General features: G+C 38.8%; 1 protein-coding gene across 1 annotated transcript in view; it reads right to left on the bottom strand.

Moving 5' to 3' along the window:
• The window catches only part of LOC107290457 (uncharacterized protein K02A2.6-like), a 20099-nt gene extending 7623 nt beyond the window's left edge, over positions 1-12476 (bottom strand). Inside the window, 2 exon segments of the mRNA XM_029284751.1 lie at positions 11681-11851; positions 12397-12476. Of these exon segments, the coding sequence (XP_029140584.1) occupies positions 11681-11851; positions 12397-12476 (251 nt within the window).
• Between the last annotated feature and the right edge of the window lie 359 nt (positions 12477-12835).

The following is a 12835-nucleotide window of genomic DNA, read 5'->3' as shown; positions in this document are numbered from 1 at the left end:
TTGGATTATTGTGTGTTTATTTCCTAGATTAGCTTTGGGAAGTCCTGGGGGGGGAGGGGGGAAAAGGGTAGGTTTGTATTATAGATTTATATGTATGATTTTTTAAGGAGGTGCCCGGTGATACCCCAACTGCACAAGACGGGATGGTTGAGTGAGGAAGGGAAGTAGGAAAGAGGGAGGAAGGAGGAGTGGTGGTAGATTGGGAAGAGGAAGGAGTGGTAAGTGGAACAGGGTGGTGCAGGAGGGGGACACCGGACACGTCCGTGAATGTTTTGTTTAATTTTATTCTCTTTGGTTGATATTGTGATAAAAGATTTATGTTTCTGTTTTTTAAATGAAAAATAATAAAAATTTATAATAAAAAAAAAAGGAAGAATGGTTTGACCCTGATATTAGCAATGTTATGGATGAGGATGTGTACATTACTTCTCTATATACACATGACCGCCCTTTGTGGTCTGTAGGTTGCCGAATAATTGTCACTGAAATCATACTTGCAACATCTTTTCTTGTTGACTCATGCACCAATCCTCAAACTCCTGTCATCTCTTGAAGGATCTTATAGCAATCTCTGGAGATGGATTCTCTTCTTGAGAATCTCATATTTAGTGGTATTGATGTCTATATTCTTTGCCCTGAATGTAGCTAATATTTGGACATATATCTATTTGTTTTCCAGCATAACTGTTCACTTTGGTTAATGTATTCCAAACTCCAGTAAGAGTTTATATAGCAAGTTTTTTGATGCAGTCTCTTGATACTTTGTGCTACAGATACATGCCCTGCTTTTGTGGGTAATAGGCAATATAGATGGTTTATCTAACTTGCCCTATCCATAAAGGAGCAGCTGTCAGCTTGTGAATTTATAGTCTGTCTTGTCTTTTGCTGAACCTGTTTCCTTGCAGCATCCTAGGACTTGCTCTTTCCTGGAAATCTCAGACGAAGTTGGCCTTTAGGTATCTGTTCCTTCTTGGACTCTACCCCAGGGCCCTTTGGTTATTCAGTTGCCTGTGCAGGATTCTGATTGTTGCAGCAGTACCATGTAACTATCCAACTACATTGCTATATTTGTCAGTCTTTGTCCTTGTTGGTTTCAGTCAGTAAATAAGCATTGACTGACTGACTGACTGATTGATTGATTGATCAATTGATTGTGTGCCATTAAACCATTTTCAATTCCTAATGACCATATAGATAGATTTTCTCTTGACTATTTATCCCTAACCTGTTTTTTTCAGGTCTCTCAACGGTACACTCATCAATGTGGTCATTAAGCATGATGTCACACACTTAATGACTACATTGCTTAGCAGCAACAATCCTGGAAGTCCCTGTTGCCATTGTTAAGTGGGAATTTCAAGTTGTTGAGTGAAGAGCTCATATGACTACAATTTGCAACTTCCTGCAGCTCTCCAACAAACAAAGTCAGTGGAGAAGCCAACATGGGAGGTGTTTTACAGAAAAAATAGAGGGAGCAGGAGTAATTTAACTTGCAGTCTCCTGCCACTTTCCCCATGGACTTTGCTTGTGAGAAGCCAGCAGGGAAGGCCACAAATATCAATCATGTAGCCACAGGATGCTGCATCCAGTACAAATCACTTGCCATATGCCTGAATCACAATTATGTGACTATGGGGAGACTACAATGATTGCAACTTTGCAGGCTGATGATAAATCTTCCTTTTTCAACGCCATCATAACTTTGAACAGTAGCTGAACAAGTGGTAATAACCCAAGGACTATCTGTAGGATAATTTTTTAGCCTAGTTATTTTGCACAAGCCCTGAAGAAGATCTTTTATTGCCTGTCTTTGGTTGAGGAGGTAATTCCCATCCTTCTTTCTGTGTGAATGATATGCTTCCTAGCTCTCTTGATTCTTTAAAATGTAATGTCTTCTTTTTCCCCCCATTTCTGCTCAATATTTATTTTAGTCAAAAGATTAAAATACAAAATATAAAATAAAAAAAATGACGATGACAAAACAAAACTGGACGAGAACATTAAAAAATGTGAATTAAAAAGGACAAAAAAAACCCAAAGTACATAGTATTCCTCCTAGCAAGAGGTTATAAAATAGGTCAGAAGTCAACTAGTAATAAATCAAGAGTAAAGCTTCAAAAAGTGCGCTTAAAACTCATGCGTGTTTTAAGAAAAAGAAACAGCTGAAGGGAAAAATGGTAAGAGAACCTATCCTTCTGATCACTACTCACCAAGAATGGTGGTCTTCAAGATCCCCTCTTCTCCATAGGTGCATGATCATCCAAAGGTTGTCTTTCTAGTCTTCCCTTCAAAAAACAGTGAGCAGAGCTGCCAAATAACCAGCTTTGGGGGCAAAACCAGCTGTTTGTCAGTGGGAGAAAAAGAGTCACCAGACATTCACCATGCCATTTTGGGGGAGGTCTTCAGAATATAATGTCTACTTTTCTGATCTTCCTATCAAATAATTACACCATCCATATAGGTTAGAATATATTCTGTTGCTTTTACAGTAAATCTATGGTAAAGACAGAAATAGCAATATCTTACTTGAAGACTTGCTCAATGAGCCTCTGGTTCAGCCTTTTACTTCAGATGCTGCTTGCTTCAGAGAGTAGACATAATTTAAAGGCTTGCACACTAGATTCTGTTTCCTCAAACCTGGGAATATAGGTGTTTTCTTAAATTTCTTCATGCAGAAATTATATAAAAAAATTACTTGTATGTTTCTGGCTCTCTTATATTAAACAGTATCCGTGCAAACATTTTATCATAATCCTTATCATACCTCTGAGTGAATTCCTTGGCCACTAGACTGGCTTTATAGCACCTTCTGAATAACTGTATGTACAACATCATGAGCATGCATATAATTTTAATTTGTGTTCTTCATTTGCCAGTTCAGTTCTTGCAAAAATTATTTTCTATTCTATTCTTTGTTATAAATTATATTTGATAAACCTTATAAATTTATATAATATTGTATTATATTCTCTATATCTATGTAAGAACATTCAAACTGCAATTCCTGATCTTCAACATTGTGAACAAAAAGCAATTCCAAATTATTAAAGACTTTCTTATAAATTTTTTTGTTTGTATTATCAATGGCATTCAGGAAATATTTTGTACTGTTCCTCATGTCCAGTTAAATCAGTCCGATCAGGATGTATTAATTCCCTTAAAAGGTCTTGCTGTAAATAGTTATAATCCACATACAACAGAGAGATAGATCTCTATAACTCTGCATGAACTGAGTCATTCTCCTCTTTGTAAATCAAAGAACTAAAGGCTTTTTGCAATGAGGAAGAAAGTACCTATCATATTTATATCTCATTTATTACTTAAAGATTTAACTTAAACATTTTGGAAACTCTTATTATATTTTGCAAAAAAATCTGGAGGTTTGCTCACTTTTGATTTCTGAATTGCTTCTTTTGCTTTTTTAGTTAATTTCTTTTGTGGATCGGTAAATGTCATTGTTGTATTTAGACATTATATCTTCTTTTACTTTGATGTCTGCTTTCTACAAAAAAAGAGAGTAATATTTAATAAATTGTTCCTTGTGACTCTAGTTGAAACATGAGTCTTTTCATCCCAAACAGAAGTAATCTTTTTTCTCCTCTTTTTGCATCGTTGCTAGGCCACCAGTTTTTCTGATTTATTATTGTTTTCAAAATACTTCTGTTTAACAAAACTCATTTTATAAATTGCTTTTGCTTCCATTAGGTCCAACTGATTGCAAATCACCTTGTTGCTTATGTCTTGATTCCATTTGCTGTCATTATTACAAAATTGAAAGTTTGACCAGGGCAAGGATATGAATCCCACAAATTCATGGTCATCCTGAACTTGCACATCTATTTTGTCAGTAACTGAGAACCAGCCTTCTGGCTAGCCTGGCTAAACTTATTGTGTGAACATACTGTAGATGACTGCCCTTTTAACCAATATTAGACAAATTTATAAATCACTATTCCCCAACACAGAAGCTATTTTTGGTATCGCTTAGTAAACACCCTAAAATTAATTTTCCAGGCAGAATTTGTTCACCAATGAATGAAAATGCAGACAACCCTCTTCTGAAATCAAATCTAAAAGAGCAAATACAAAAAGTTAGCTGTCATCCAGACTCTCCTAAAGACAAGTCTCAGCATGCTTGGAATCCAGCTAGCAGCAAATGATACCAACTGCCTACCTCCAGTGTAGTTGCAAAATTACCTAGTCTGCAAAGTAGATTATTGAAGTTATATTAATGAGACAAGGGAAATAAGGATCAACATTTATAGAAAAATGTTTTCTATATTATTTATTTTGTTCTGTGCTTTAATATTACAGGCAATCTTAGCAAAAGCAACCGATGTCAGTCAGGGTGCCTGACTGATGGTAATAATGAGGATATGGCCAGTTTGCGTTATCAACTTCATGACCTGTAATATCGTTTAGGTCTGCTTCTGACCAATGGATCATGTTAGCAGATAACAGAATGTGTTAGGCAAACCATTATCACTATTACTTTATTTTATGAATTTGTAGTCAACGACCAAAACCAAACAAAAACAATTTTATACTTAACCAAAGGTTATACACTAAAATGAATTAAAAATACAATACAATTTATTAGTAAAATAAACTATTGAATAACACTAGGAATCGGATAATTCTCAGATGATTTGTCTGTTAAGAAGAGTATTCTGCTTCTGTGAGCTTCCATAAATATGTGTTAATAAAAGTTTTACCAGCTCATTTCACCAAACTATAAAAAGATCAGCAAAAAACCTACAATATAATAAACTGATTTTCTTCCCCTTCCCAACAGTAACAAATTCGCTTGCACAGAGGAATATCATTATATTCTCTTTCCAGCAGAAAAAAACAACAAAACATTAAATCAAATGAGTCTAGGGGCGCTCCTGTGGGTCAAGCAAATGCTAGCTAGATTCTTGGCACGAATGAAGCATTTTCATTACTAATCAAGTTATCTTAGAATCAAACAAAGTCCATTACAGGTTTTTATACTCTACTTCAGGGGTGTCAAACTGCCAGCCCATGGACTGGTTGCATCATGCAGAGGCCGTGCCTACCCCAGCTCCAGCAATGTGAAAAAAGTTGCGATACATTGCAACACGTCACGTGATGCAGCAAGTTTGACACCTGTGCTCTACATCATTACCTGAACTTTATGATGATATAAAGTTATCCTACAAAGTCAAAAAAGCCACAGAGCTGCCACCAAATTTCAGAATTGTAGCCTGCAAAGTGTCATGTGACTCTGTAGATTCCATTCTCAGCAACTGAAATAGAAGCACATTGGGGAACTCTCAAGAGGGCTTCTAGACTGGGCAATTTCAGAAGAATTTAGATTATGACAATTACAAATTTGCACTATAGCTACTAAAACATAGTGAATGCCAAACATATCACAGAACATATTCAAGAGTCTATGGTGCAGGGTTGTGAAAGCCCTATGTGGTTTTTCCCAGATTGCTATTGCTTAAAAAGAAGCACTCATATAATTTAAATACAGTAATTTAGTCTTCACTAAAGCCATTGGCTTTCTGGGAAAGAAGACCTTTAATTTAGACAGAGTGGGGGTTATTGTTTTAATATCCACTTTTGTAAAACAAATCCTTCTAATAAGTAAAACTAGGCCATCATAGATCATTGTCCTTGCCCAATCTACAAACTATTGTTCTCATTTTCTAATTGTGCAGAACTTTTCATATGCGTTCAAACTATGTGTCAGACCTTCAAATACTCTGAATACAGACATGATTCTTCATTTTTCAGCTGCCACAGCAATAGGAAGAGGGAGAATGCATTCTTATAATTTAGTCAAAACAATAAACTTTCTTGTGGGAACCAAGGTCAAGCAGCTAAAGTGTTTGATGGGCTAGAGCTACCTTTGGGAAGCCCGCCAAAGGTGTTAATTTGGGATTGTGATTTATGACACATCAATGGGTAGGGAGTTTAACTTTTACTCTGTAACCTTTTGGGGGGTAACTTTCAGTCTTGGTTTCACCTTTGTTGTGCTGATATTATGTAGCCATTAGAATTGTTCTTTGGGAAAAGCAATTGCCTCAGAGATCTTATTTCTACTGGTCTCATCTATTGGAACCATGACACTATGATCCTCCCCTGCAGTTCCAAGTGATGTATGTATGTATCAGAATTGTACCATCTCATTCCCATCTTATCCTGTTGCAGCGAGTATCCCAGCCATCCTTACCTCTTCTAATCAACAGTAGCAAGAAATGTTTCAGAAAATGGTGGAATCAGGAGATGTTTAAACAGAGGCTGGATGGTCAGATGCTGTAATAGTGGTTTCTTACATGGTGGTGGGGGAGGGTTAGACTAGATAAGGGATGTCAAACTGCCGGCCCACGGGCCAGATGCATCATGGCAAAACTGCACCCACCCCCTTGCCAGCAATGAAAAAAAAGTCACAATGCGTCGCAACATGTCACTTGACGTTGTGAGTTTGACACCCCTGGACTGGATGATCTACAGGATTCTTCCAATCCTTCAATTCTTTATTCTTGCAGTGTGACTAACTGACTTCTTTTTCATCAGAGTCATATGTAAAGGGAGATAGTGACTAACTGAGGCCAGAAGTCATCAATACCCTATGTAAAAGTAGCGGTGGTCTTGTTCAACTAGGCATAGTACAAAATGATGAAAAATTATGTATGTATGGTAGGAGAAGATTGATCTTTTCCATAGCATCATTTATACATTAAAAGGGTGAGGGAGCAGTATTCAACCAAGGTAGGAGCAGTATTTTTGAACATATGACTGGAGCCTGGAGGCAAAAGAAAAATCAAACAAAGTGTTTATTATTTTCTCTGGTTTCATATAATCAACTAATTACAAGCCATTATTCTAAACTGTGATTAATGTGAAGAGACTTAACCACAATTCAACTTTCTTTTAACCACAATCTTAGTGCTAAAATTGACACAAATATCCTGTTAATCTAACTTTGGTACTGCTTAATACAACTTTCTCCAAGCAGGCTTCTCATCCAATATGTGGATTTCAATTTCCAGAATTTCCCAAGCGAGGATGACCATTTCTGAGAATTCTGGGACTTTGCTCACCCATATGGAGATGCCTAAGATGGGAAAAGCCAGTTCATCTATTGTAGGTTATATGATTAAAACAGCATAGTTTATGTAAATACTTTCTCTCTTTGGTCTGCCTTTTCTTGTCCCATTACTAATATTTAGTTGCTGCTTGAATATGCATGCTTCCCCTTCTCGGTTTACCGAGTCAGAAAAAGGACACCTCTCACACAATAAGTGGTAGTGTCAATTTGACAAGGACAAAGAGAAACAGTCAAGTTGCAGATGAACAATTTATACTACTGGATAATATTAAGTCTATTATTGTTTGATTAGTTAAAGAAGGATTCTTCTGATTGTTGTATATTGGCCACAATATTTTATCTTCTCTAGAAGCCACATTTATTAATGTCTTCCTCTAGTTTGGTATAAGACCATAAAAACAATCTTAAACAAATCCATTGTTAAACCAAATTAAGGAGGAATTTCATGACAGTGAAGAACAATTAACCAGTGGAACAGTTTGTCTCCAAAAGTTGTGGGTGCTCCATCACTGGAAGTTTTCAAGAAGAGATTGGACAACAATTTGTCTGGAATGGTATAAGCTCTTCTGCTCGAGCAGGAGATTGAACTACAGTAGAAGATCTCCAAGATCCCATCCAACTCTGTTATTCTATGTTTTATGTTCCATTGCAATAATTTTTCAAATGCATTTACACTAAAATAAATACAAAAATCAAATATGAACAATTTTGTTCATTCAACAACAACAAAAGAAATCAATAGGGAGTCTAACATGCTTGGTTCTAAACACAGTGAAACTGAAGAGGGTTCAGAGAGGAGCTATCAGGATATAAAAAGCCTAGAAACGAAGCCCTACAAGCAACAATTAAAGGATGTTTTATTGGCCAAATGCAGAAGTGGTTGCCAGTTTTTCCCAAATAGTTTTAACTTTGCAGCCTTGTCTGATTCTCTGAAGTGACCCCATTTAGTTTCCTGAGGTTGGTTGAGGTCAATTCTGTGCTGCCATCTGCGATAGGCTAACTCAACCCTGTCAATACATCATGAGGGAACTTTCTGGATCTTATATATGGCATTGTTTATTGATTTGATTTTGATTTGATTTGATTTGATTTTTATCCTGCCTCAATCTCAGGGATTTACATCATAGTAAAAACCTCTGTGGAATTAAGACAACATACAACCCAGATTGCAGACACAACCAAAGTTGGAGGGAAAAATGGCAATAAGAGGGCAGAAGATGTGTCCTAATTATTGAAGTTAGTTAATTTAGAATATTTTATATTCTAAATTAATGAAATTTTAATTTTTAATTTTAATGTTTTATTAAAATAAAAAATATTTTAATATTTTAATAATTTAGAATATTGCCTGTGTCGTCGCAGCTGATTGCCTAAATCAGCTGTATATTCATCATGGCTGATGGTTGTCAGCACACAGCTGGTCGTGTAATATGACTGGGTGGGAAGGCTTCCCTGACAGGTCTGTTGAGGCTGTTTCCCTGCCAGCTTATTTTGTTGCAAAACAACTATGTTTGTTGAGTAAGAGGAGACAGGAAATGCAATCTTCCTTCAAAGCAAAGGGAGAGAGTTGAAAGCATTGTGTAATTGATGCTGCATCTAATTTACATTCTTAAATACTGTATTCCAAGCTTCTTCTTTTGGAGTTTTAATAGTGGGAATGAAATACATTGTACTGTAAGAGGAGATCTATATTAGTCTACAGGGCTAAAAAATTAAGAGTCCAGCAACAACCTTCCCAAATAACTCATTTAATTAACAGTAATATGTTGTGTGAACTGATGAAATAAGCTGCAGCTCAGAAAAGTTTATGCCTTTTAATAAAATAGGTTAGTTGGAGACTCTTATGAGATTCCTGATTTTTTTTTTATTATGGAAGAACGAACTTAACATTTCATGGTATCCACAACTGTCAAGTGTGTCTCAAATGGCTCAACTAGGCAAATTTTAAACAGTGTGAAAAATGTGAAACACTATCATTAAGTAGCAATTGTTTTTGTAATAAAATGTGAGAAATGAGATCTGAATAGATCCTTGAAGATTTGCTTGGAACCTGTGGATATAAGGAATGCACAAGGATTGCCTAACCTGTTTTGTGGCTGAATCTTGGCTCTGAAAGGAGCTAAACTGGTTTTGTGTCAATCTGAGGAGCAGGGACCAGCCCGGTCCCAAATTCTAGAACATGAATGGGAAGCAACAGTATTTAAAACAATAAAATAAAATAGCAGTGGACATTGTAAATGTCACCCAAATCAAATCAATCAGTTATTAAAATCTTGAGACTTTCTGTATAAGCTAAGAAGGAATTCAATACTTTGACAGAGAAATAGAAGAATTTATCTATGTATTAAATTTATAGTCTACCCATCAAGTGATTCTTATATAAATTATAACATGATTGTAATTTAATAAATTACCATAACTTTCTAGGTGGCTTTCCTAAGAACTTCTCAGACTTTATGTTGATTCTTAGTTAATGAAGTTTTAATTCTTGGAAATATAGGGCGAAATAAAAATTTGTTTAACATGTAAGATGAAAAAAATCCTAATCCAAACCAATGTACAGGGATGTACAACAAGCTCCTTTCTCTCCAAAGGAGCCCAGCGTATGCTTGCAGCAATTAAAGTTTTCTCAGCTAAGATTCGAGCCCAGCTCCCAGCTCAGTTGGGTACTTGTAGGTCAATCTAAATTTCTGAGAACCAGCTTTCAAGCACTTCCCTGTGTTTCAAACACAGTCCATCACCGTGAACCTGGCCTTCTCAAAATTGAAACATCTGCCTGGATTTACATCTACTCCTATCAGGTTAAGATCTTCTTTTTTCTAGCCTCTCCTTTTTCTAGCCTCTCCTCCAAGTTGCTCATGATGTGTGCAGGAGGGCAAAATGTGTGGGTCATAGGGAGGCCCACTCCCTCTCCCCACGAGGAAACCCGGCTTTGTAACCAAAGCATTGTCAGTGATAGGATGGGAGACCACCAGGAGATGTCAGGGGGAGGGGACAAGGGGATGGCAAAAGGGCAGCAGGGCTGCTCATGGCCATATACTAAGGCAATACTTCCCTCAGACCCTTCCTCCCTCTCATTATAACCTTCCTTCCTTCCTTCCTTCCTTCCTTCCTTCCTTCCTTCCTTCCTTCCTTCCTTCCTTCCTTCTCATTCCTTATCCTTCTCATCTCTTTCTTTTCTCCATGCTCAGGAAGGGGTGATGGGAGGGGGAGAGATTGCCAGCGCTGCCGGTGTCCATGCTGCCTCCGGCCGTCGCTATCCACACAGACGGGGCCAGTCCCAGTGAAAGGAAAGCCTCATGGCTGTGAGCCTAGGTCAGCAAGCGGGCCATGGAGGTGCTGGTGGGAGGGAGGATGGCGCTGATCTACAACCTGGTTGTGTCCATCAAAGCCAAAATACTCTCAGCTTTAGATCCATAGGGCAGCCCTGGAACCAGCAAGGAGCTGCCCCACCTCTGCCCCACCTCTGTCCCGCCCCCTGGGTGTGCACACAGGAGACGGTGAGTGCCAGCGTCCTGGGTGAAGTCAGCCTGTGGGGCAAGACAGCCAGCAGGGATGCCAGACTCCACCTGCTCACCACCTCTTGCCCGCATGCCCAGATGGCAGAGCAGGGGTGCCCATCGCTGGTTCCAGGGCTGCCCCGTGGACCTAAGGCTGAGCATGTTCTGGCTTTGATGGCTGGCACCAGATTGTAGATCAGCACCCAATCAGCCTGGGCCGGGTCGAGGTGCCATGGATCGGTCCTTCGCTGTTTCCAGAACAGGTCTGTGGGCCATACGCAACCATATGGTGGGCTGGATCTGGCCCGTGGCCTTATGTTTGACATGTCTGCTCTAACTGATCTTAAATAGCAAGTAATTGATTTAGAGCTGCAAGCTGATTTTTTAGCTCTACCCTGAAACATCTTGAGCCACTCTGTACACCCTCCCTAACCAGCCAGATATTTCAGTTATATAACTTTCCCAAAATTCAGAAGAGCCCTTTCTTCAGCCAGATTCAATATCCTTCCAAGAGCCGTTACTGAAGGAAAATACAAAAAAATTATCTTTGAACAAAGACTGTGCCAATGTGGCAGTGGAATAATTGAATTGATGGAACATACTATGCTCTATTGTCCCCTTGCAGGAGCACACCAAGAGTTATTATTTCCACTGTTTATTAAATACCCTGGTCATTCTGATTTATCTTAAAATGCTAGTTTTAGATCAATCTGATCCATCTCCTTGTCCATAGCCAAGTACTGCTCTGTAATCTGCATTTTGTAGGATTGTGTCAAACCTGCCCTAATCCGAACCCTTAGGAAAGAAAAGCCTTCAACTCTATTTGGTTAAAGCAAAGGGTTCTTTTATTAAGTGTTGGTTGCAGTAAAGTAAAGCCAGATCTGAAATCACCATGCTCACTGGATACAAAAATAAGGTGTAGGTTTACTCACCAGCCCATCCGTCCCCCCACTGATCAGTCAGTTTCCAGCCAACTGGAGCTCGCCAAGATGCTTTGAGAACCCTGAGACATTTGGGAGTAATCTGCATATTTCTCAGTGTGCCTGGCCATGGGATGCTGGTACAAACAGGATCCAGCTGCTCTGGTCCTTCTTACCTGTCATCCCCCACCTCCTGATTTCCTATTACATACATACAAAGCTTTATTGCCCTTTCATCTTTCCCTCTTTCATCCTTCCCCTCTTCTTCTTTTGATGACAGGATGACTGTGAGGCCCCACAAGCTAGCCAGATCTGACATTCTTCCCCCCTCGACAGAGGCATTAGTCCTGCAAAAGAAAAGAGAGAGGGGAAGGAGAGATACACAAAATTTCTCAATTAACAAACAGTTCAGTGTGGTTTATCTGGGTATCAGTCATGGAATTTTTTAAGCAGTTTGGGGGCTTTAATATGTTGTGAGTTGACCCATTCAGTTTCTGAGGGGGAGGGAATCTTTCCAAGCTACCAAATACCATTTTTCCCCCAATGTATGCAAGGGTTCAAAATGTCTTTGACTTCAAAGTGCTGCTCTCCCTTGATCATAATGCGGTCAGGAGGTGGTTGTGATTTGGGATGCAGGGAAGATGGGATTTCAGGTTTCAGTAGGCTACAATGAAATACCAGGTGTACCCTTCTGAGTGTTTTTGGCAACTCAAGTTCTACAGTTAATGGGTTAATAAATCTCTTGATGGGGAAAGATCCAATGTATTTTAGCCCCAATTTCTTTGATGGTTGGCCAGATTGTAGGAATTTGGTAGAGAGATAGACCTTGTCTCCCACCTTACAGTCCTTTGACTTGATGCACTTTTTATCATTCTGTATTTTGTATGCTTACCTAGCTTCATCCAAAGCTTTTCTCACCACTGGCCAGGTGTTCTGTAACTGGGCAACCCAGTCTTTCAGCCATGCAGTCATAGGTGGTCGCCTGAGGTAATTCAGGGATAGATTCAAAATTTTGTCCTGTGGCCACTTTAAATAGAGTGAGCCCAGTGCTACAGTGCACTGAGTTATTATAGGCAACCTCTGCAAAAGGGAGGAGGTCTGTCCAATTGTCCTGTTGGTAATTAATATAGCATCTGAGGTATTGGTCTAGGTCAGTGATGGCGAACCTTTTAGAGACCGAGTGCCCAAACTGCAACCCAAAACCCACTTATGAATCGTCGGGTGCTGGGTGGGTGTGGCCCATTGAGTGGGTGTGGCTACGGTGGTAACAGCAGACTGGGTAGGACTAAAAAGTTCAATCAATCAATTCCAACTTTGCAAGATCTTTTTTT

Source organism: Protobothrops mucrosquamatus, unplaced genomic scaffold (genome assembly GCF_001527695.2).
Source record: "Protobothrops mucrosquamatus isolate PMUCROS unplaced genomic scaffold, P.Mucros_1.0 scaffold899, whole genome shotgun sequence".
Lineage (NCBI taxonomy): Eukaryota > Metazoa > Chordata > Lepidosauria > Squamata > Viperidae > Protobothrops > Protobothrops mucrosquamatus.
The sequence above is the reverse complement of the archived record's forward strand: the minus strand, read 5'-3'. Positions and strand labels throughout refer to the sequence as shown.